The 25,646-nt window shown below is 44.3% G+C and overlaps 1 protein-coding gene across 1 annotated transcript in view; it reads right to left on the bottom strand.

Annotated features, from left to right (window-relative positions):
• DNAJC5B (DnaJ heat shock protein family (Hsp40) member C5 beta) overlaps positions 1-25,646 on the bottom strand; it is a 184,561-nt gene that overhangs the window by 121,508 nt on the left and 37,407 nt on the right. The window contains exon 2 of the mRNA XM_073676738.1: positions 23,504-23,616. Within this exon, the coding sequence (XP_073532839.1) occupies positions 23,504-23,610 (107 nt within the window). The 5' untranslated portion in view covers positions 23,611-23,616. The remainder of the gene's footprint in view (positions 1-23,503; positions 23,617-25,646) is intronic.

The raw sequence follows: 25,646 nt of genomic DNA, 5'->3' as shown, positions 1-25,646 counted from the left end.
CAGAAGGGTGCATAGGTCCCTGATCTGAGACCACTCCTCCAGCGTGATTTGCCCCACCTCTGGATCTCGTTGGCCCAGGCTATATGTCAGAACGTATTGCACCAGGGCTTGTCGGTGCTGCCACAGTCGCTGCAACATGTGCAGAGTTGAATTCCACCGGGTAGGCACATCGCATTTTAGCCGGTGAAGTGGCAGGCCCAACGACTTCTGTAGAGATGTAAGTCGCTGAGCTGCGGGATGCGAACGGCGGAAGTGAGCACACAGCGACCGTGCCCTCTGCAGAAGGCCATCTAGTCTGGGATAGTGGGCTAAAAATTGCTGGACAACCAGGTTCAACACGTGAGCCATACAAGGCACGTGTGTGACATTGCCCCGGCGAAGGGCCGCACCCAGGTTTGCAGCATTGTCGCACACGGCCTTCCCTGGTTTCAGGTCCAGTGGAGACAACCATTCATGAAATTGGTTCTCCAGAGCTGACCACAACTCCTCAGCTGTGTGACTCACACTTCCCAGACATTTCAAAGTAAAAACCGCCTGATGACGTTGAGCCCTACTGCCAGCATAGTAAGGAGGTGTGCAGGATCCCTTCTGCGCAGTTAGAAAGCTTGTGGCATGACCAGACAGGCTTTGGGTGCAGGTGGAAGACCGAGAGGAGGTTGAGGAGGCAGAAGCAGTGGAGGAACTTTGACATAAAGAGGATTGACGCACAACTCGTGGGGACGGCAAGACTTGGACAGCAGCCCCTTGTCCTGCTGTCACCATAGTTACCCAGTGCCCAGTCAGCGACATGTAACGCCCCTGTCCATGCCTACTCGTCCAAGTGTCTGTGGTGAAATGCACCCTGTCACACACAGAGTTTCTCAAAGAAGCGGTGATGTTGTGTGCGACATGCTGGTGGAGCGCAGGCACACCTTTCTTTGAGAAGTAGTGCCGACTGGGCATCTGGTACTGGGGCACTGCGATGGACATAAGGTCTCGAAAATCCTCTGTGTCCACCAGGCGGAAAGGCAGCATTTCTGTAGCCAAGAGCTTGCAGATGGTGAAATTCAACCTCTTAGCTTTCTCATGGCTAGGAGGAAATGGTCTTTTACTTGTCCACATCTGAGGGACCGAGGGCTGGCTATTGTGCTTAGACGGGGTTGATAAGGGTGTCCCCGGCAAACTGCCGGTCTGTGAGGAAGATGCAGGTGGACATGTTAGGTTGCCTTGATACAAAGGTGGTGCTATCGATGTCGGACAGCGCTCAACACCAGCTGGTGTTACCACCTCCAAAGAAAATGATGACCTGCCAATCACGCTGGCTGTTGCGGGTAAAGAGGTGGCAGGTCTGCGCCCCAAAACAGGTGTGACTGCTGTCCCCCCAGTCACAGAGGATGAAGAGGCCGCGGATGCACAAGATATGGCAGACGGTGGTTGGCCCGGCTGGCTAGGCCGCATTGTAGCACACTGAGCTTCCCACTGCAACTTATGCTTCATGTCCATGTGCCGGTTCATGCATGAAGTACTCAAACTATGTATTTTTTGGCCTCTACTTAGCTTTTGCTGACAAATGTTACAGATAACACGAGTTGGGTCATCTTTATCGATCTGAAAAAATGCCCAGGCTATGCAAGGCTTAGCACCCATGCGACCTGAAGAGCCACCACGACTTGTGGTGAGAGGCAGAGTTGTGTTTGAGGATGCAGTTGTTGACGTGCTTCCAGTACTACGTCTCTGTCCAGGAAGGCGCAACCTGACCTCGTCGTCACTAGCATCTTCCTCCACCTCCTCTGCTGACCTCATCTCTTGGCTGACTGTGGGTTGACAGTAAGTGGGATCTCCGACCTCATCATCATCACCCTGTGCGTTATCACACCCGTCGTCCTCAGAGCCAACCTGTTCCTGCCCTGACAAAAAACTAAAGTTGTCGCTCCAATCAGGTATTTGAGTCTCATCATCGTGTCTCCACCAACAGGAGTTACAGTTTGGGAATGAGGGTCTACATTATGGTCAGAACCTTCTGCGTCTGGTCCTGGATCCGACTCATAAAGATTCTGGGCATCAGTGCAGATCATTTCCTCGTCTGGATTCACAGAAGCGCTGGAGTCGACCTCTGATTCCCAGGCTATAGTATGAGTAAACAGCTCTGCAGACTCAACCATCTGTTCTACCTCATACTCAGACGGGCAGCTGGAGATTTGGGAGCTGTGAGGAAGCAAGTGCGATTGGGGTGACACCTTTGAGGACTGGAGTATTTGTGATGTTGAAGTTGATGTGGAGGAGAGCCCACTTAAAGGAGCACTTGATATCCGTTGAAGCACCTGCTGTTTTTGTGCCTCATCTGGAATTTGTAGCGATTGGCGTGGCCGTAAGAAAGGGATCTTATCACATTGTCCGCTAAAAGAAGTAGACATTTTAGTTTGGCTGGAAGATGGTCTTTCTTCTGCAGATGTTACTGTTGCTTTAACACCTACCCCACGGACACAACCTTTTTTCCCCTTCCCAACACGCCTATTCCCCTTTCCACCAGCAGCAGGCCTTTTTCCACTCATTTTGGTGGTTAACTAATTCACAACTCTGGAGTTGTTTGCACAAAAAAACAATGGATGGGAACCGAGCAGAGTTGAGTGGCCAAACTGTGGCATTAGGCCAAAACTATTGGCTGGGTTAGATGGAGAAAAAAAATTATATTCGATTTGCAACCTGATGGAGGTCAGTATAGATGGACTAATAGAACAAGTCCCACACACAGCTAGAAGCCCAAATATTTTTTCAGAGGTAGATGCAGACAAAAAATTATTTTGAATTTGCAACCTGATGGAGGTCAGTATAGGTGGACTAATAGAACAAGTCCCACACACTGCTAGAAGGCCAAATATTTTTTCAGAGCTAGATGCAGAAAAAAATTATATTCAGTTTGCAACCTGATGGAGGTCAGTATAGATGGACTAATAGAACAAGTCCCACACACAGCTAGAAGCCCAATATTTTTTCAGAGGTAGATGCAGAAAAAAAATATATTCAGTTTGCAACCTGATGGAGGTCTGTATAGATGGATTAATAGAACAAGTCCCACACACAGCTAGAAGCCCAATATTTTTTCAGAGGTAGATGCAGAAAAAAAATATATTCAGTTTGCAACCTGATGGAGGTCAGTATAGATGGACTAATAGAACAAGTCCCACACACTGCTAGAAGCCCAAATATTTTTTCAGAGCTAGATGCAGAAAAAAATTATATTCAATTTGCAACCTGATGGAGGTCAGTATAGATGGACTAATAGAATGATGCTATGCCCAAAAGATTTTACTTCACTAGGTGCAGTAAAAAAATTGGTATTCTATACACAGGTGGTATATCTTGCAACACAGATAGGCTACTACACTGACTAACACACTCTGCAATAGGCCAAAAAGGATTAGCTTTGCTAGATTCAGCCAAATGCTGTGAAAAAAACTTGCACAGCACTGGCACAGACCTGCCTGGCAAAAACTGATAGGAACTGATGTAACCTAGTCCTGAAAAGGACTGCAATTACAATTAGTCTTTACTCCCACAATCTATCTATTTAAGAGCACAGACCTGCCTGATAAAAGTCGTAGGAAATGCTGTAACCTAGTCCTTAAAAGGACTGCAATCACAACTATTCCCTACTCCCAAGCTATCTGTAGATTTGTGCGAAAATTTGCTTGAAATTAACAAGGTATACCGCACACAGCAACAGCGGTGCCATCTAACACGCAGCTGCAGCAGTGAGAAAATGGTGGCGACGGGGAAAATGGCTTGGTCTTATAGGGCAAGGACATGTGACATACACTGCCAATGACACATGCCCTTGCTTGTGTGAAAAACAGCAGTTCGCTCCGTGTGTGCGCTGCTGATAGGCTGACAGATTGCACCTCCCCACTGTAAATGCGGGAAAGAGAAAAAAAATGGAGATCTTCATTATTCCTGCAGAGATCCATCCCCTGCCCCTCCCCCCACCCCGCTGTACACTCAAACTGCGTATTAACATTAATTTTCATCATTACTGAGAAAAAAGCCAGTTATGATTTTGGTGCACGAACAGTTATCGAACATAACCTCGAACAGCCGAATTTTTCTCAAATCGTTCGTGTTCGCCGAACGGCTCGAACACCGCCCAAAACAGCTCGAATTTGAGATTGGCGAACAGTTCGAGTAGAACAACGCTCATCTCTAGTCTCCATCTCCTGAGTTGGCTGTACTGGAACAGGTGTGGGTCTTATTTACACTATTTCTACTGTAGTGAAATTGATTAGACATTGCTAGTGTCTGCCACTAATTTTTTGAAATGTGGAGAATCATGATTGGGTCTCCATCTATTGGGTTGGCTGTAGAGAAACTGGTTTTGGCCTCCTTTGCTATACTTATACTCTAGTGAAATTGATGCCACTTCGGTGGTGTTTGTTAGGCCCTCATTTAGGGCAATGTGAACACTCATGGTTAAGTCTCCATCTCTTGGGTTGTCTGTACTGGAAGAGATGTGGGTCTCATTTACACTATTTCTACTTTAGTGAAATTGATTACACTTTGCTGGCATCTGCCGCTAATTTTTGGAAATGTGGGGAATCCTGAATGGGTCTCCATCCATTGGGTTGACTGTAGTGGAAGAGGTTTTGGTCTCCATGCATTTCTATAGTTATACTGTAGTGAAATTGAGAATTTGGTGCAGATATTATTCTCCCCAAACGGGTACACAAACATGATAAACTCTAAATTGATTTTCAATAAACAACCATCAGCCGCCCCATCAAACACCTCTGCTGCTTCTTCCTCCTCTTCTGTTACCGTGCCAAGTTGTGTCACGCAGGTGTCCGACAGAACCAGCTGTATACCCGCTGCAGATAGGCTGAGTGACAGTCCATCAACTGTAAGTGAAGCAGACATGCCTGCTGTGTTTGTTTCTCTGAGCACACCACACGTTTCTCAATCCACCGTAACATCTCCGCCTTTACCTCACTCACGGTCTATCGGTTTGTCCGTTTCACCGTACTCTGCCCTCTCTTAGCACTGCAGCCAGCCCTCAATCCCGTTGTTGTGGTCATGTAAAAGATTGTTTCATCCTACACATGACAAAGCTAAGAGGTTGAACTTCACCATCTCCAATCTGTTGGCCATGGAAATTGTGGTCTTAGGCCCTATTTTTTTAAATGTAAACACTTCTGATTGAGTCTGCATCTCCTGGGTTGGCTGTAGTGGGACAGGTATGTGTCTGCGTTAAACTACTTGTAGTAACACTTCGGTGCTGTTAGGCCCTCATTTAGGGCAATGTGAACACTCCTAGTTAGGTCTCCATTTCCTGGGTTGGCTGTACTGGAAGAGGTGTGGGTCTTATTTACACTATTTGTACAGCAGTGAAATTGATGCCACTTTGTTGGCATCTGCCACAATTTTTTTTAAATGTGTGGAATCCTGATTGGGTTTCTATTTATTGGGTTGGCTGTAGTGGAACCTTCCTGTTCTGCAGTCTAAGTTGTGTAAGGTTGTGTACCAGTCCTTGCTGCACTCCTGATACAGACTCTGCCTGCTGCACTCCTGATACAGACTCTGCCTGCTGCACTCCTGATACAAATTCTGCCTGCTGCACTCCTGATACAAATTCTGCCTGCTGCACTCCTGATACAGACTCTGCCTGCTGCACTCCTGATACAGACTCTGCCTGCTGCACTCCTGATACAGACTCTGCCTGCTGCACTCTGATACAGACTGCCTGCTGCACTCTGATATAGACTCTGCCTGCTGTACTCTGATACAGACTCTGCCTGCTGCACTCTGATACAGGCTCTGCCTGCTGCAGACTCTGCCTGCTGCACTCCTGATACAGACTCTGCCTGCTGCACTCCTGATACAGACTCTGCCTGCTGCACTCCTGATATAGACTCTGCCTGCTGCACTCCTGATACAGACTCTGCCTGCTGCACCATCTAGTCTGTCCTACTGGGTCTAGCTGCTGCACGTCTGTTGGTCTGTCCTGGAGTGGTACCTGGCATTCATGGGGAGCCAAGTCTAACCTCTCCATCAGAGGCTCTAGTGAACTGTCCGGTGATCGTTTAGTCACGCCCCTCCAGGCTCTCCGGGGTCTGTGGCACAGTGGTCCCGCAAACCATGTCTGTGACAGTGCGTCCTCACAGGCAGGGTCCTCTCTCCTGTTGTACTAGTCGGTGACTCATTTTGAAATGTAAAGCGCAACTGAATAAATGTCGCTGTCACAGTAATAATAATTATAGTACTTGTACTCTGGGTCAATTGATGGCACTTTCCTGGTGTCTACACCTAATTTGATGTGTTTTGGCAGCTTTTGGTCCAGTTTCTAGGTGTTGTATATGCATTATTTTGGTCCCCTCATTGACTCCTATGGGATTCGGAAATGTTCGACGAACATTTGGAGAATAAATTCGGCGAATATCAATTTGTTCAGCGAACTTTTCCAAACCGAACATTGAAATGTTCGCTCATGCCTACTAATGACCAAATGATGCACCATTTATTATAGGTACAGCAGTGCTCACATTGGTGCCATATTGGATGTATTTCTGAACAATCAAATATAGTTGAATAAAATCTAAGTTGTGTTTCCCAGAACATACACAGGGCTGCCATCAGGGCATTACTGCCCTTACTGATGTATGGGGCCCGGTGAGAATAGGGGGCCCGGATCTTCTGCCCACCGGGCCCCAGCGGAACGATTCTGCCGGTGCACTTACTTACCTCGGACGCAGGTTCACTTTAAATCTATTGCCGTGTGAGAAGTTTCCCGCACGGCAATAGTTAACAGCTGCCGGCGAATCACAGGCCGGCTGATGTCAACATGGGGGCCTTATGGAGAAATATGGGAGCCTTATGGAGAGACATGGGGGGCCTTATGGAGAGACATGGGGACCTTATGTAGAAACATGGGGGCCTTATGGAGAGTCATGGGGGCCTTATGGAGAGATGTGGGGGGCCTTATAGAGAGATGTGGGGACCTTATGGAGACATGGGGGGTCCTTATGGAAACGTCGAGGGCAGAATGGGAAACATGGAGGCAGAATGGGAAACATGGAGGCAGAATGGAGGCAGGATGGAAACAATGGGGGTAGGATGGAGGCAGGATGGAGACATTGGGGGCAGGATGGAGAGACATTGGGGCAGGATGGAGAGACATTGGGGCAGGATGGAGAGACATTGGGGGCAGGATGGAAACATTGGGGGCAGGATGGAGAGACATTGTGACCAGGATGGAGACATTAGAGGCAGAATGGAGACACATGGGGGCACGATGGAGACACATGGAGGTAGGATAGAGAGACTGGGGGACAGAGTGAAGAGACATTGGGGGCAGAATGGGGAGACAATGGGGGCAGGATGGAGACAGTGGGGCAGGATGGAGACAATGGGGCAGGATGGAGACAATGGGGGCAGGATTTAGGACATTATTACTGTAGAGGTTAATTATGGATATTATTACTGCTGTGATGTATTTTATTTTTGAGGATACTGTTTTCAGTGGGGGGGGTTCTGTTACTCTGCAGGGCGACACTGTCACTTTTTTTTCTTCATCTGGTGTAGTGTAGAATTGGGGAAAAGTGGGGAATGTGCTCTTTAAGCTGCTCTAGATAACTGTGTTATTTTATGCAGAGACGAGTCCTGACTGGAAGAAGTGATGGCGGTCTGCGCTGGATGAAGAGGAAAAGCGAAGATGAAGGACTTCAACTAGAGACGTCACCAGTGAGTCAGTGTATTACCTGTACACTGACACTATACACTACATACTATATACAGGGCTCCTGTGTATACTGTCACTGGTGATCCCTGTATTACCTGTACACTGACTCTATATACAGAGCTCCTGTGTATAATGTTACTGGTGATCCCTGAATTATCTGTACACTGACACTATACACTGTATACTATGCACAGAGCTCCTGTGTATAATGGCACTTATAATATTAGTATTCTATTTTTTTATTAATGATCAGTACTGTAGTATTTGGTCACTATGTGGTGGTAATATGTGGTCTAGTCATGGTGTGGAGGTATTTTTCCCTTGTATGTGGTATTATTCGGTCACTATGTGGTGGTAATATGTGGTCTGGTAATGGTGTAGTGGTATTTCTCCCTTGTTTGTGGTATTATTGATCATTTTAAAAAATGTATGTGACACATTCCCTTAAATAAAAATATACCTACAAAGAATATTGGGTATTATAAGAAATGTTTAATAGATTAGAGTAGAGTAGGGCCCAGCCGGAAGAGTCTCCTTGTTGTAGTGACGGCTTTAAAAAATCTTTTGGCCAAAACAAAAGCTGCTGGCTGTGTGTGAGATATGGAAGCTTCGAGGGATGGAGGTGGAGCTGGGGGGGGGGGGGCAAAAATGTTGCCAGTATGGGGCCCCGAAATTCCTGTTTGCAGCCGTGAACGTACAAAAAAGATTCATAAAAGTGACAGTGAAAAAAATTCAAATTGTAATTTTTCAAACTTGTATTGCATCATTTTCTCAAAAAATGGTGGTATCAAACTACTCCCAACCTCCCTAGATAAATACATTAGAGGGTATAATTGCAAATAATTGCGAACAAGACATAAAAAAAACATTAATGTACTTGAACCACACAAGTGTTAGAACCTTGCTCTTAGGTTTTTTCCTTTGCTGGTCACATGATCTTGTTGGCCTATTTAATCCTGCTCCGCCCTTCTGGCTTTGCTGGACTTCATTGTATAACTACTTTCTAGCTAGCCTGTGCTCTGTATCTAACTCTGTTAGTTTGCTTGGTCTACGGACCTCTGTGTTCTATATATTTTGTTTGTTCGTCTGTCTGCTACTATTTCTGTTAGGAGGTGTCCCTTTATCCTCCCAGTCCTTAGTACTTGTAGGGATTCCTTCCCCACATCTATAGGTCTCCGTACAGACTAGCTTAGGACTTTAGCAGGTCTGATCGCAGGATCAGGTCCCCTGTTACATCGTAGGGATTAAGCTGAGTTCTATCGTAGGGACAGATCTCCTCTCTTTCCTTAGCTCTGGTAGCAGAACATAACAGTAAGTCCAGCCTGCAAATTTTCTAAGGAAAGATTTTTCTGTTCCATCATGGTGTCGGTTCAGGATTTGGCTCATCGCCTGCAGGGACTCTCTCTGGAGGTGACCGAGCTCCGTCAGCACGTGAGTAACTGTCCTGGAGCACATTTCTTGGAGCCTAAAGGTACGTTTGCCGGATTTATTTTTTGGTGAACACCGAGAATTTTTTTCATTTAAAAATGCTTGCTTATTGTATTTTCGTTTGAGACCCAAGTCCTCTGGGGATGAATCCCAGCGCATAGGGTTCATAATGTCACTTTTGCGCAAAGAGCCTCAGGAGTGGGCCTTTTCTTTGCAACCTAGTGATACATGCTTCAGATCAGTGGATAGTTTTTTTTCTGCTTTGGGGCTATTATATAATGATCCTGACCGTGTCTCATCAGCGGAGACTGAGTTAAGACGTTTGAGACAGGGATCAGGTAATGTGGAAAAATATTGTACTCATTTCCGTCGATGGTCTACTCAAACAGGGTGGAACGATTCTGCTCTGAAAAGTCTGTTTCTTGCTGGGCTCAATGAAAGGGTTAAAGACCTGCTAATTGCTTATCCTACACCTGAAGATTTGCAACAGGCTATGCAATTAGCTATACGGGTGGATAGGAGACTGCGTGCAAGGGTTAATGAGAGCAAATCCTCTGCTATGTCAGTTTCTGGTTATGAGAATGTGTGTACTAACAGTGGTGAACCGATGGAGATTGGAGCGATGGCACCTCGCTCTCAAGAAAAGGACCGCAGATTTTCTGAAGGCTTGTGTTTCTATTGCGGAAAATCTGGTCATTTGATTAAAGGCTGTGAGCTTCGTATGAAGAAAGAAAAAAAAATGGTCAGTCATGCCCGTATTGCCTGTTTAAATTCCAAGGGTGTATTTTTAGCTGCTTCCACGATTGCTCAGGAAAAATTAATGGAATTTCGGGTGTTTGTTGATTGTGGGTCTACTCTGAATGTAATTGATGGGGGATTCTTGGAAAGACTCAATTTAAAACCCGAACCTTTATCATCCCCCATTGCTGTGGTTTCTGTGGATGGCTCCCCTTTGAAGAATGTTACTCTTAAGGTCTGTGAATTTCCTCTCACTATTAATGGTGTTCACCATGAGAAATTGGATTTGGTAGTCTTGAATAACTTGCCTTCTCCGGTGGTCTTGGGATTGCCCTGGTTAAAATTGCACAATCCTGTACTGGATTGGTCTACCAATGAAATTAAATCCTGGAGCCATAAATGTTATGACAAGTGTTGTAACGGGCGTATTGCAGCTGTGGATAGGGGGGAATTGCCTGTTCCTATTCAGGATTTTTGGAGAGTTTTTTCTGAGAAGGAATCGCAGGTTTTGCCTCCCCATAGAGACTATGATTGTTCTATTGAATTTGTCCCTGGAGCGACTCTTCCTAAAAGTCGTTTATTTAACCTTACTATTCCTGAGAGAAAGTCTTTAGAGGAATACATACAGACAAGTTTGGCCGCCGGTCACATTAGGCCCTCTAAGTCTCCTGTGGCGGTTGGATTTTTTTTTGTAAAAAAGAAGGACGGCGGTTTACGTCCTTGTCTGGATTTTCGTGAGATTAACAAAATTACTGTATGCAATCCTTACCCACTGCCATTGATTCCTGATCTGTTTAACCAGTTAGTGGGGGCCAAGTGGTTCTCTAAAATTGACCTTCGGGGGGCATACAATCTGTTGCGCATGAAGGAGGGTGACGAATGGAAGACTGCTTTTAACACTCCTGTGGGTCATTTTGAGAATCTGGTTATGCCTTTTGGTCTTACTAATGCTCCTGCATTTTTTCAGAATCTTATTAATGACATCCTTAGACCTTTGATCGGCAAAAATGTGGTTGTGTATTTGGATGACATTTTGATTTATTCGCCGGATCTGGAGTCTCATTGGCGGAGCGTACGTGAGGTATTACAGTTATTAATGGACAATTCGCTTTTTGCTAAGCTGGAGAAATGTGAGTTCGCTGTACAGAGAATTAGTTTTTTGGGCTACATTATCTCCAGCGAAGGTTTTGAGATGGACCCGGTTAAAGTTCAAGCTGTGCAGGAATGGCCTAGGCCTATTGGTTTGAAATCGATACAGAGGTTTTTGGGTTTCGCCAATTATTACAGAAAATTCATAAAAAAAATTTCTATTATTGTCAAACCTCTGACCGATCTCACCAGGAAAGGTGCTGATGCGGTTCAGTGGTCTTCTGAGGCCATTGAAGCTTTTGTGTATCTCAAGGAGAGGTTCACCTCTGCTCCCATCCTTATGCAGCCTGATGTGACTAAGCCGTTTTTGGTTGAGGTTGATGCTTCCTCTGTGGGGGTTGGCGCAGTATTGTCTCAGGATAACGGGGATGGAGTACATCCCTGTGCTTTTTTTTCAAAATAATTTTCGGAGACTGAACTGAATTACGATATTGGTAATCGGGAATTATTGGCTATTAAACTCGCATTTGAACACTGGCGCCACCTCTTGGAAGGTGCTGAATTTCCCGTTCAGGTTTTTACGGATCATAAAAATCTGATATATCTTGATGCTGCCAAGCGCCTGAATGCCCGTCAGGCTAGGTGGGCACTGTTTTTCTTGCGGTTTAATTTCTCCGTTACTTACATCCCAGGTACTAAAAATGTTAAGGCGGATGCCTTGTCTCGAAGTTTTTCTCCCATAGTCGGTGCTGAGAAAGAGGAGAACATTTTACAAGAAGGTGTTGTGATAGCTGCTTTGGACTCCGTTTTGGAAGCTGAGATTCTTAAAGCACAGGAGAATGCCCCATCTAACACTCCCCATGGGAGGTTGTTTGTGCCTGGGACCTTTAGGAGAGATTTGTTTGTTGAGTGTCACGAATCTCGGTTGGCAGGTCATCCCGGAATCTCTGAGACCAAGAGACTGGTGGGTCGCAGTTTTTGGTGGCCTGGATGGCAGAAGGAAGTCATTAAGTGGGTGCGTCAATGTACTATATGTGCTAGATCTAAGTCCTCACATACTCCTGCTGCGGGGTTACTTTGTCCTTTGGAGGTTCCCAGTGCTCCTTGGACACATTTGGCTATGGACTTTATAACTGACCTTCCCCCCTCTGAGGGTTTTACTGTCATCTGGGTGGTCGTGGACCGTTTTAGCAAGATGTGTCACTTGGTTCCCTTCGTCAAACTGCCCTGCGCTAAAACTCTCGCTAAGGCCTTTGTCAAGGAAATTGTCAGACTTCATGGCGTTCCTACTGACATTGTTTCTGATAGGGGACCTCAGTTCGTGGCTCGTTTTTGGCGTGCCTTTTGTGACAGGTTGGGAGTTCATTTGTCGTTCTCATCCGGATATCATCCTGAATCTAATGGCCAGACAGAAAGGAAAAACCAGGATGTTGAGCAGTTCTTGCGTTGTTTTGTGGCAGACAGTCAAGAGGGGTGGTCTGAGTTTCTGCCACTTGCTGAATTTGCTCTGAACAATCATACATCTTCTTCTGCTGGTTGTTCGCCTTTTTTTTGTTGTTCTGGGAGACATCCGTCGTTTGGGTCGTTCTCCAAGTTGGGATCTGCCGTGCCTGAGGAGGAGAATTTTTCCGGTGATTTGGAGAGAGTTTGGACGGATGTGCGTGGTAATCTAAGGCCAACAGAAAATCTAAAGACTACTTTGATAGGAAACGACAGGAGGTTTTGTTCGCTGTTGGTGACATGGTTTGGTTGTCCTCTAGGAATCTGCGGTTGAGGATTCCTTCTAAGAAATTGGGTCCCAAGTTTGTAGGGCCCTTTAAGGTGCTTCAGGTTGTCAACCAATCTGCTGTTAGGTTGGAGGTTCCTACCTCCTGGAGAATTAATCCGGTGTTTCATATCTCTCTGTTGAAAAAGCTGTTGTGTCGGATTGTGACGCCTCTGCCTCTGTTCCTCCGGTGGTGGAGGACGGGGAATATGAAATTTCTCGCATCCTTAACTCTAGACGGTATAGAGGTAGTTTGCAGTATCTCGTGGCCTGGAAAGGTTTCAGACCCGAGGATAACTCTTGGGTGAGGTCGGATGATGTTTCCGCATCCAGACTTATCAGAGCGTTTCACAGGAGATTTCCTGATAAGCCTGGTCCTAGGGGATCCGGAGGATCCTCTTAGAAGGGGGGGTACTGTTAGAACCTTGCTCTTAGGTTTTTTCCTTTGCTGGTCACATGATCTTGTTGGCCTATTTAATCCTGCTCCGCCCTTCTGGCTTTGCTGGACTTCATTGTATAACTACTTTCTAGCTAGCCTGTGCTCTGTATCTAACTCTGTTAGTTTGCTTGGTCTACGGACCTCTGTGTTCTATATATTTTGTTTGTTCGTCTGTCTGCTACTATTTCTGTTAGGAGGTGTCCCTTTATCCTCCCAGTCCTTAGTACTTGTAGGGATTCCTTCCCCACATCTATAGGTCTCCGTACAGACTAGCTTAGGACTTTAGCAGGTCTGATCGCAGGATCAGGTCACCTGTTACATCGTAGGGATTAAGCTGAGTTCTATCGTAGGGACAGATCTCCTCTCTTTCCTTAGCTCTGGTAGCAGAACATAACAACAAGCTCTGCAAATATGCCAATCTATTTCAGCCAAATTTATGTTCAATATTTAAATAGTGCCCCTTCCCTTCCGAGCCCTGCTGTTTGTCTAAGCAGAACTTTTTGACTACATGTGTGGTATTGCCACACTCATAAAAAAGTGGGTAACAAACTGTGGGGTCCAGAGATACAGGTTTAGCAGGGCCTCTAAATACTCCGGTCCTCTCCCAAAAATCTGCTGTCCCAGGGCTTTTGCGCAGAAGACAAGGTGCACGTACTGACACCAATCCTGCCAGGCCCAAATATGATGGGACCTGACGAAAACTCAGGGAGCTTTGCGGCATGCTCTGGATTGTGGAGCAGAGCGAAAGAATGGGGCTTTGGTGGGAAACCGAACCCTATGAATTTCCAGAGTGGTCGCCTAGCCCAGATCCTGTTCTGACCGCAACTATCTTAACCCAGACAGAGACCCCCCCTCATGGCAGTTCCTGGCCCTACTCAGTAGGCACCTGTCACCATCAAAGCGACACCTGCTGCCACAACCATGTCACCTGGAAATTTCTCCATAGACGGCCTGCCACCTGCGCTAGCTGTTCCTGCTATAAGATCCATGCCGGCTGCCACTTTTGCCTCACTGCCAGTTTTCACTACTGCCACTCCCACTCCACCTGATGAGCACGGGGAGGCCGCAACACCGCCACAGGCTGCAAAGTCTTCATCCAGGCATTATACCCCAGCCGTTCTTAACCCGGAGGAGGAGCTAGAAAGCCACAGCCTCAAAGGAGAAAACGTTTGTGGAGAAATTTGCCCTATAATGTAAGGCCCAAAGCAGGAGGAAGCGGAGAAAAAAATAATATACGGCACGGTGATCTGCTTTGACAAGGTCAGAGGATATGGATTCACTTGTGTAAGTGGCACTTGCCACAATATGTTTGTTAAAAGGAGATCGGTGAAGTGAGATTATCTATGTCAAAGGGTATCCCTGCTAAAGAACTGTGTTCTTCCTTTATCTGCACAAGCTACTTCAGAAGTTATACCATAGAGACTGCCTATGGGTGTTTACTGTGTTTATTCTTTACAGGATGAAGAAGAATGCAAGGACTTTTGCACTTTTTTGATAATACAAGTTTTTATAAAATGTTTTACACTAATTTTGTACTTTACAAAAATTGACGATTGAAGATACAGTGGTGGCCAAAAGTATTGGCACCCCTGCAATTCTGTCAGATAATACTCAGTTTCTTCCTGAAAATGATTGCAATCACAAATTCTTTGGTATTATTATCTTCATTTAATTTGCTTGCAAGGAAAAAACACAAAAGAGAATGAAGCAAAAATCAAATCATTGATCATTTCACACAAAACTCCAAAAATGGGCCAGACAAAAGTATTGGCACCCTCAGCCTAATACTTGGTTGCACAACCTTTAGCCAAAATAACTGCGAACAACCGCTTCCGGTAACCATCAATGAGTTTCTTACAATGCTCTACTGGAATTGTAGACCATTTTTCTTTGGCAAACTGCTCCAGGTCCCTGATATTTGAAGGGTGCCTTCTCCAAACTGCCATTTTGAGATCTCTCCACAGGTGCTCTATGGGATTCAGGTCTGGACTCATTGCTGGCCACCTTAGAAGTCTCCAGTGCTTTCTCTCAAACCATTTTATAGTGCTTTTGGAAGTGTGTTTTGGGTTATTGTCCTGCTGGAAGACCCATGACCTCTGAGGGAGACCCAGCTTTCTCATACTGGGCCCTACATTATGCTGCAAAATTTGTTGGTAGTCTTCAGACTTCTTAATGCCATGCACACGGTCAAGCAGTCCAGTGCCAGAGGCAGCAAAGCAACCCCAAAACATCAGGGAACCTCCGCCATGTTTGACTGTAGGGACCGTGTTCTTTTCTTTGAATGCCTCTTTTTTTTTCCTGTACACTCTATGTTGATGCTTTTTCCCAAAAAGCTCTACTTTTGTCTCATCTTACCAGAGAATATTCTTCCAAAACGTTTTAGGCTTTCTCAGGTAAGTTTTGGCAAACTTCAGCCTGGCTTTTTTATGTCTCGGGGTAAGAAGTGGGGTCTTCCTGGGTATCCTACCATACAGTCCCTTTTCATTCAGACGCCGACGGATAGTACGGGTTGACACTGCTGTACCCTCGGACTGCAGGGCAGCTTGAACTTGTTTGGATGTTAGTCGAGGTTCTTTATCCACCATCCGCATAATCTTGCGTTGAAATCTCTCGTCAATTTTTCTTTTCCGTCCACATCTAGGGAGGTTAGCCACAGTGCCATGGGCTTTAAACTTCTTGATGACACAGCGCACGGAAGATACAGGAACATTCAGGTCTTTGGAGATGGCCTTGTAGCCTTGAAATTGCTCATGCTTCCTCACAATTTGGTTTCTCAAGTCCTCAGACAGTTCTTTGGTCTTCTTTCTTTTCTCCATGCTCAATGTGGTACACACAAGGACACAGGACAGAGGTTGAGTCAACTTTAATCCATGTTAACTGGCTGCAAGTGTGATTTAGTTATTGCCAACACCTGTTAGGTGCCACAGGTAAGTTACAGGTGCTGTTAATTACACGAATTAGAGAAGCATCACATGATTTTTCAAACAGTGCCAATACTTTTGTCCACCCCGTTTTTTAGGTTTGGTGTGGAATTGTATCCAATTTGGCTTTAGGACAATTCTTTTTGTGTTTTTTATTGAAGACAAATTAAATGAAGAGAATAATACCAAAGAATTTGTGATTGCAATCATTTTCAGGAAGAAACTGAGTATTATCTGACAGAATTGCAGGGGTGCCAATACTTTTGGCCACCACTGTATGTATGCAAAATGTAACATGCCTGGGGACAGGCATGTAAAAGAAGGGGAAGCATGTAATACCCCAGAGTTGGGGATTTCAATAATGTTTTTATAATGTAGAGCACGTTTAAATACTTTTTTTATGTGGAATGTAGCACACACACACAAAGGGAATTATTCTCACCATTCCAGTGGGCCGTATGGTGACTGACCTGAAGAAAACAAGTAGGATAGCCTAAGGACTAGCACCAAAGGGGTTGAAGGAATTCCTTAGGACTTCAGGGCACACTTATCCTAATGGAAACCGTACTCCGTGGACTCTGAGGGTAATTCCCCATAACGTGGATGGGAATATAGGCATCTTACAAAACAATGAAGGTTAGAGGGAGCAGGGATGTTGGGGTCTTCTGGGGAATGCCACCCCAGTGGGATGGAGAAACTCCATTGTGTCAGCCTGGGCAGCTGGATAGGCTATGATTGTACTCGCTACACACCTCATATGGGTAGTTTCCTGTATCTGCCACCATGTGCCTGTCTTTTGGAACTTTGGCCATCTGAAACATGTAATACCATCTATGGCTGTGTACCTAATTGACTGCTAAGTAAGGTTTCACCTGGTTTACTGTTAAGACTGCCTGCTGACTCTCATGTCTCCCTCCATCACACCAACACCACGGGGAGCACCACCAAAACCTCAGAGGTGAGGGGACAGCACCACCTGCATTAACCCCCGCACACCCACAGCCTTGTGCCTATTTCACTGCACCGATGCGCCAGGCTCCGGGCTCGGCCACCACCCCCAATGTGACAACAAGAAGGATCCGACTCATGCCCAATGCACTGGGTTCACTGCACTCTGTGTGTCACATTACCTCTTGAAAAAGTGAGAAATGTGGAGGTAAAGCAAATTTTTTTCTGAAAAAAATGGAAATTTTCAATATGGCGACCTAATTTTCTAGTACTTGTGGGTTCAAAATAGTTACTATACCCCTGGATATAATCCTTAAGGGGTGTAGTTTCCAAAATGGGGTCACGTGTGTGTGTGTGTGGGGGGGGGGGGTATCTGCTGTTTAGGCATGTTAGGGGCCCTGCAAATGCAACATGGTGCCCGCAATCTATTTCAGCCAAATTTGTGTTTCAAAAATTAAAATTTAGCGCCTTCCCTTTGGAGCCTTGCTGTTTGTCCAAACAAAGGTTTCTGACCACATGTAGTTGTAAGTCGTGTACCAGGGGTGTTCTTCAGGACACGGCGGAGTTAAGAATGAAGAAAACTGACTGTTACACAGTTCGTTCTCAAGAAAAACTATTTTAATCAGACAATAGAAAACATTCATAACATTCTGCATACATTTGCCAAACGTCTGGAACCTCTGTGCTATACAGCGTGGCACTCCAGAGATCTGTATTTACTCTTTTCTCTACATATTTGCCTATTGGGGTGCCTGTCTAAACTGACCCGCTATTACCGATTTACACCCTGGGAATTGGGTTAATTGTATGAGTGCAACGTAGAGAGTAGCCTGTGGTACAGCATCGGAGTTTACAAACTTAACAACGTTTTCCTATATTTTCCCAACCAAATCTCCCTCTCCCTTCCCGTAATGTCTTCAGTGAACTCAGAGGAATAGTCTGTCCTCAACTGCATAGAAAATACCCAAAAAATTACTGTGACGGCAGTTTAGTCGCGAGTTAAATAACTGTCCAATAATTTAATGCTCCGCAGAAACTTTCTCCTGTAACAGAATGAAGTTCAAGTTTGGACCGGAGTCCATTTTGTGCCATGTAGGCACTTGAGAGTGGATTTGGATTTTTAGTTATTAAACAGAAAACGAGGCAGCAGATCCGCAAGTCCTGGATGCTAAAGATATCAATAAACGTATTTTACATCAGTAAATTTGCCTAACTATCTAACTACAGGCTATATCTCAGCTTTAGATAGTTTGGTGCCAAAATGTTATGTGTTGCATGCACAGTGACTCACTGCGGGGCCCCTCCAACCAGTGAGCAGTACCAATGATGCTTGTGGCTTCAGTCCTCAGTGACGTCCTTCACCTCTCACTGTAGGTCCTGACCTTTACCATCCTTTAACAGCATTCATGACAGAAATCTCCTCAAATCTGGACAGGTTCTGGTCACAAGCAAGTTCAGCTTCAATCTGCCGCTTCTCTGCTGTCTGTGGGACGCTCCCAGATGCAGATGCTGCTGGATCCTTTCCCAGCAGGTCCTTTCACTGTTTAGGACATCTCTGAACTGCACACAAGATGGCCATACTTCCTCTTCCTGTGTCTCATGAGTCAGACTGTAACCCTTCCTTTGACACTTCTATATGCATTATACAGTCTTTCAACAATACTTAGGCAACAATAACATCATTGTGAAGAAGCAAAATCTATTTACAAGTACAGTGTTACACTGGTATGAAAAGATATACATAACTATATCACCCGAAAGGATTGACACATATCTCACATATGGTGCAGCATGATCAGAAGAAACTGAGCAACAAATGTTGCAGTCCATTTTGTCATGCTATCCCTTATAACAGTACAGAAATTAAGGAATAAAGCAACATTTTAGAGGTAAAATTTACATTTTTTATTCATTCCACTTTGCATTAATTCCTGTGTAGCACATGAAGAGTTAAAAAAATTCCTGACAACAGTTTTAAAGTATTTGATGGGTGCAGTTTTTAAAAAGGTATAATTTTGGGGGAGTTTCCAATATATAGGCCCCTCAAAGTCCAAGTCCATTTAAATCTGAATAGGTCCCTAAAGAAACAGGTTTTGTAAATTTCTTGAAACAATTAGAAATTGCTGCTAAAATTTTAACCCCTCTAACATTCTAACAAAATAAAATAACATTTGAAAAATGATGGGGGTGTAAAGTAGACATATGGGAAATGTTATTTATTAATTATTTTGTACAGCACGACAAACTGGTTTAAGGATATAAAAATTGAAAATTGCGATTTTTTTTTTTTTTATAATTTTTGTCAAAATTGCAATATTTTTACAAATGCAAAAATAATCAACCTAAATATACAATTAAGATAAAGTACAATGTGTCACAAAAAAAACAAACTCAGAATCACTGGGATATGTTTGTGCGTTCCAGAGTTGTTACCGCATAAAGTGACGCTGGTCAGATTTTTAAAATTTGGCTTGGTCACTAAAGGCAATCTGTCATTTAATTTCAAGCATTTAAACTGTCAATGTGCATAACTAACACGTTTTTTTTAATTAAAAACGGCACTGTTATGATATCCCAAAAGCACTTTATATAGTTATATCATACCTGCTCATTTAGTCATAGGGGTGTGCTTCATTTTCTGTTCAGTCACGGGCGTTGCCGCCCACTCAATTTGATTGATTTCCCTTGTTGCGTCAATGTCACTGGAAACCCGCGCTTGCGCAGTGTCGAGAAGGAAGTCGTGCTTGCGCAGTGTGTAGCGTGGAGACAGCCACAGGTTCCCTTTATGGTTAAAATTAGCTCGGTCACTAAGGGGTTAACCTGTAACTCACTCTAGTATTCGGTATAAAAAAATATGTTTATTGACGCTCAATTTAATTAGATGATGAGAATTTAATATCTGAAGGTTACAAGGCATTTGCTAAGAGACGTGTGGCACATTGAAGGGCTAGCTAATATTTAAAGAGCCAAATAATATTTTCATTAAAAGTTAATTTGGTTGGTACAAGAGCTCCTGTCATACAGCCCCAAGAATCAGAGTTTGAACTGTATACTGTGCTTGTCATCCAGCTAGGACTAGGTTCACATTAGTATAGTCCTGTGTGTCAAGTGACTCTGTCATCTTCACTCAAGTAAATGGCTCCTTCTGGGCTCTATCAAGGTACTCGTCAGAATATAGCTTTCAAGGATCTGAGAGAAAGTCAGACGTAGTGGTCAACTCAGAATACAGTATAAGGCTATGTGCCCACGATGCAGAAATGCTCCAGATTTTTCCTGAGCGTTTCTGCATCTCCCTGGCAGAAAAAAACGCATGCGGATTGTACATGCGTTTTTCCTGCCAGGGACAAGCGGAAGTGAAGCGTTTCCGCATGCGGGTTGACAAGCGCTTTCCAAGCGATTTTAGCATCACTTGGAAAGTGCTTGACAACTTGGTCACACTGTATAAATCCATTGTAAGGCAGCGCTACTTATTATCCTGGGGGATACTCGCTTTGCTGCGTCAATCACTGCACACCAGCAACTACTTTGCCGTTTTTCACAATCCACAGTTTATTACACGTCATAAACCGTATTTCCCATACAACATGTCCACGAGCCCAAGTGGCAGACCGGCCCACTTGGCTCTAATTACAGCCTCCCGCAAGGTAATAAAACAATGTCCATGAAAATGTCCATAACATAAAGAGTATTACCTTTATCGGCTTTCAGCTGCTTTTAGTCCGCCACCACTGTGACTCTAAGGCTTGACCACACGTGGTCTCCAGCCCTCCACCCCTTAAGGCTTACTGGCATATTTCACATACCCAGGCTTCACCCTCCAGGACGCTTGTGTGGCACTCCGAGGCTTACTGGCATCCCACACACACACACACACAGGGATCCAGGCTTCACCTCCACCGGAGTCCACCAGGCCTCACAGGAGCGGTGTTCCCCCCCCCCCCCCCCCCACACACACACACACACACACACACACAGGGAACAGCCTCATGCCTGACACACGGTGCCCACACAGGAGCTCCCAACACCCAGGAACTCCTACACACCGGAACACACCCACACAGGAACACACAGGGTTTTTATATCTTGCAGCACACATGCACATATCCACAGATAGGACCTTAACTGATGTCAGAGTCATGTGTCCACACCCTCTGTGTGCATAAGGACCTGTGTGATGTCACGGTCATGTGACCCGTCAATTAAAGGGGAAGGTACATGGTCATTCAAACACACTGAACCATTAAAGGGATGTCTGCTACATCACACCATGCAAACGGCATATATATAGTGTGACCTTAAAGAATGGTAAAATAAAAAAATAAATATATACTTACCTTCTGATGGCCCCCGGAGTCTTGATTCGATGCGTCTCGGCTTTCCGGCAGCTCGCAGTACACTAAAGGACCTGCCGTCACATGACTAAATGACGTCAGCGCAGGTCCTTCAGTCCTCCGCGATCTGCCGGCAAGCGAAGACAAGCACACCACGGGCCATCAGAAGGTAAGTATAACATTTATTTTTTATTTTATTCTTTTTTTTTTACAGGTACTATGATACCCAGGTCCAGAGGAGAGTCTCCTCTCCTCCAGACCCGGGTACCATCCGCACATTGAACGCATGGAATGCGCATGTACAGATACAGTGATGCGGATTACATGCGTTCCAATGCAAGTCAATGGCGGCAAAAACGCAGCGCTTCCGCAAAATAATTGGTAGTGCTGCGGTTTTTTTTCCGCAATGATAATCTGCAGCGGAAATTTCCGTAGCATGTGCACAGCACATGCGGATTATCATTGGGGAACACGGCAGGCCTTCTACCAAGCGTTTTTTAAGCATTTCTGCAGCGGAATTGCCGCTGCGGAAACGCTTAAAAACACATCGTGGGCACACAGCTTTAGAGCTCATACTCATCTGCTTTTAAAATGGACGAGTGCAATCCGATAAAAATGGGATTGTACTTTCATTAATGTTAGTCAATGATTCTGTGTTTATCTGAAATTTTTTTTCTCAGCTCGGATCGAACTGAGAAAAACATTGCAGCATGCAAGTAAGCAGGGGACAATGATGGCAGATGCCTGCAGCACCTGGCATCTGGGAACTGCTCGAACAGTACCGCTGATTCCCAGACACCGGTACATGTCACACGGATGACACGCTGATGCCAGGGCTGTGTTTGCTGGCCCTACATTGCCACAAATATCATTGCCTGTCCCACCTTAATTCTATAACTTGCAAACTTGCAGTTTCTGCCACTGCCACTACCACTGCACAGTTATGCCAACCACACATCTCCTGGCTGTCCACTGTGTTTTATAGTGCTAGACTGTATTGCTGCCTCTGGGGTTGCCATTGTTGTTCCACCACTGCCACATATCTACTTGCCTGTCCTGTACTAATTTTCTACCGAGCACCTTCTACTACTGCCCCCACACATCCATGCCAGCCACACATTTCCTGGCTGCACACTGTGATTTTTAGAGATAGACTGTACTGCTGATGTAAAAAACTCTTGAAATTCCCCCAATAGGGATAATTTTTGCACCATATGGTTTGAAAAACTCAACGGTTCTTTCCTTTTGTACCTCCTGTGTATAAACCCCAGAAAGATTTTACGGTACTGTGATTAATAAATTTGTAGCTAATTGGATTTTGGGGGGAAATTCAGCAAAGCCAGCTAATTGAAATTTCAAATGGTTTGATCAACCCAAGTATCAACCAAAATTTTTCAAGAAAAGAGGTCTAAACCTTTCAGAGATCTGAGGCAGCTCCTATCAATACCAGTAATTCTTGTTTTCAAATTGCAAATAGAAAGTCTAGGTTTAGTTTGTTTACTTCCTTTTCAGCAAAGCTTTGAAGGGAGAAAATCTCCATACTGCAGCAGCCATTAGAGCATGTCATATTAATTATCATCATAGATTCCATAAAAAACATTAGACCGAACCTGTCATTACATTCATGCTGCCTAAACCATGGGCACCATGAATCAGAGCCTAGCTATGCAATTGCAGATTGCTGTTAGGTATGTTTTACTCTGTAACGCTGCGGCATTTTAGAGTAAGCATACTTTGAAAAGCCTGCCACCTAGCCGGCTTCACCCTACTCCGCTCCAGTTGTTTGACGGGTCTCTCCTATGTGTATACATGAGGAAACATATAGACTTGTCACCTCTCTCCCTATACTCTCCGGCTGCCATGTCAAAGTATGTGTTTACTACAATATTTCTGTGCAAAACATACTTGCCAGTAATCGTGCAGCCAGGCTCTGATTCGTGCTGGCCATAATTCAGACTGCATGAATCTAATGATGTGTTCCGTACCCCTTAATATAAAAGTCTGTAGACTCAGATACCGTATGAACTAAATCTGTGCAATTCAGATCTGTAATACATAATTATGCATAGAACCTAAGGAGTAACTCTCCTAAACAATTATCAATCTTCATATTTAAAGAAAATAAGAGTGAGAAGTTACCTGTAAGATTTCTTAATTTCATCATGCGTTGCACCTTTCTCCAATCCAAGAATTTGATACAAGGCCTCTCCTGATGTGGACAAAGAACGCTGCCTTTGTTCAGACATTTTCGCCTGGAATAATTGAGGTATAATCAGCATTAATATTCTTCATAAGAAAATGTTTTGACTAAATGTAGAGTCATAGCCAAAAATTTTGAGAGTAACACAAATTTTGATTTTCACAAAGTTTGCTGTTTCAGTGGTTTTAGATTTTTTATTTAGTCAGATGCTTCTATAGTTACTGAAGTACAATTATAAGCATTTCAGAAGTTTTTAAACTTTTATTTAAAAAAGACATGAAGTTTATGCAAAGGTTCAATATTTACAGTATTACATTTTTTAACACTTTTGCAAATCACCCTGGCAGCTGGATATCAGCTTCTGGGACAAAATCCTACTGATGGCAACTTATTCTTCCCTAATCAGTGCTAATAATTTATTACATTTTTTCTTGTTTTGTTTGTCCCCCCACTTTTTGAGTCAAGCCCATAGGTTTTCAATGGGATTGAGATTTGAGAAGTTTTCTGGATATGGACCAAAAATGTAAATTTTTCCTTCACATTAGTTATCACTTCTGCTTTGTATCATGCTGCTCCATTATTCTGGAAAAGTATTGTTCATCACTAAATTGCTCCTTGATCGTTGGAAGAAGTCTCAGTTCCTTGGGTAAAAAGCAACCCCACACATGAATGGTCCCAGGATATTTTACTGTTGGCATGACACAAGACTCATAGGTACTGCTCATCATGTTTTCTATGTACAATTATTCTTTTAGACGTCCCAAACAGTGCAAAAGGAACTGCATTAAAAAAGTTATCGCAGAGCGGGAGGACAAACTAAAATACAGAAATTGTGATAAACTCCAAGCACTGATTAGGCAATTAATAATACAGAGCACAAAAATCTGAATTTCTTCTCCAGCTTAAAGGCAACCTGTCATATTGTACATGCAGTCCGATCTGTGGATATTGTGGTATAGAGCAGAATGATATACAGGTTGGTTGGAAAAGATTAAGTATAACTTCTATTTTAGTCATTGAAATCTCTGATGTTTGTATTCATTCAATGCTCAGCGTAAATGAGTACACCCCCTTTGAAAAGTAAGATTTTAATCAATATCTCACTGAATACATGAACAATTTCTAAAGTTTTGACAAGACTGAGTTTCAAAGAAACTTTTTTTTAACCCATACCATGAAGGTAATGTTAATAATATAACTTTCATTACAAAATCTCCAGCTTTACTTAAATTAGTTGATATAAAAGTGAATACACGCCACGTCAAAAACGACTACAAAACTACTACAAAAAACAAAATGAGCATTTACCGGGTAGTAGTGTTGAGCCACCCCCGTAGTGTTCGAGTTCGGTTCGGTTCGTCGAACACCCGTGTGTTCGCCGAACTGTTCATCGAACTGTTCGTCGAACACCTTCGAACACCGTTAAAACCAATGGCAGGCAAACAAAAACACATAGAAACACATAGAAAACACCTTCAAAGGTGTCCAAAAGCTGACAAACTGCTCAGAAGACATAACTAACACATGGAAAAGTGACAAGTACATATAGTCATGCGAAAATAAAAGAGGTGGAGGAGTAAAAGGAGGGGGAGACACAGATATAGGCATGTCATGCCCTTCTAAAATCCAAAAAGTGAGAAGCCGACACGGCCAGTCCGCTCCTGCCCGTGCCACCTCCGTGTCGCCGGGTTTGTGCCAGAGCCGCGGTGAACCCTGATGGCCAGCCCCCCTCTCCCAATACTGGTGCCTGTCCGCTGGTGGGTCGAGCGAGCCCCCCTGTGGTGGAGGCAGCTCTAAGCTTTTTAATTTAAATTGTCTCTCTAATTTGAATGAATACACTTTAAATCCATTTACAAGGATCTATTGGAGGGCAAGTCTCATGCCAGCAGCCGCGTAATTCCAGCTCCAGTAGCGTCCACTAAAGCTGCTGCAGTTAAAAAGCTTTTATAAGGATCGAGCTCGGCTGTCCACCGCAAGGCATCCTACTGCCAGTCCCAGCCCCTATGCCTTGGGGTGCCTCCTGATGCTCTTCACTGAGTATCCCGTGGTCCCGAAGCATTTCCTTTGAAAAAATTAAGTGTC

The sequence above is a fragment of the Phyllobates terribilis genome, unplaced genomic scaffold (assembly GCF_046119375.1).
Source record: "Phyllobates terribilis strain yellow unplaced genomic scaffold, ASM4611937v1 Scaffold_4__5_contigs__length_816908805, whole genome shotgun sequence".
In the NCBI taxonomy this organism is placed as follows: Eukaryota; Metazoa; Chordata; class Amphibia; order Anura; family Dendrobatidae; genus Phyllobates; species Phyllobates terribilis.
The sequence above is the reverse complement of the archived record's forward strand: the minus strand, read 5'-3'. Positions and strand labels throughout refer to the sequence as shown.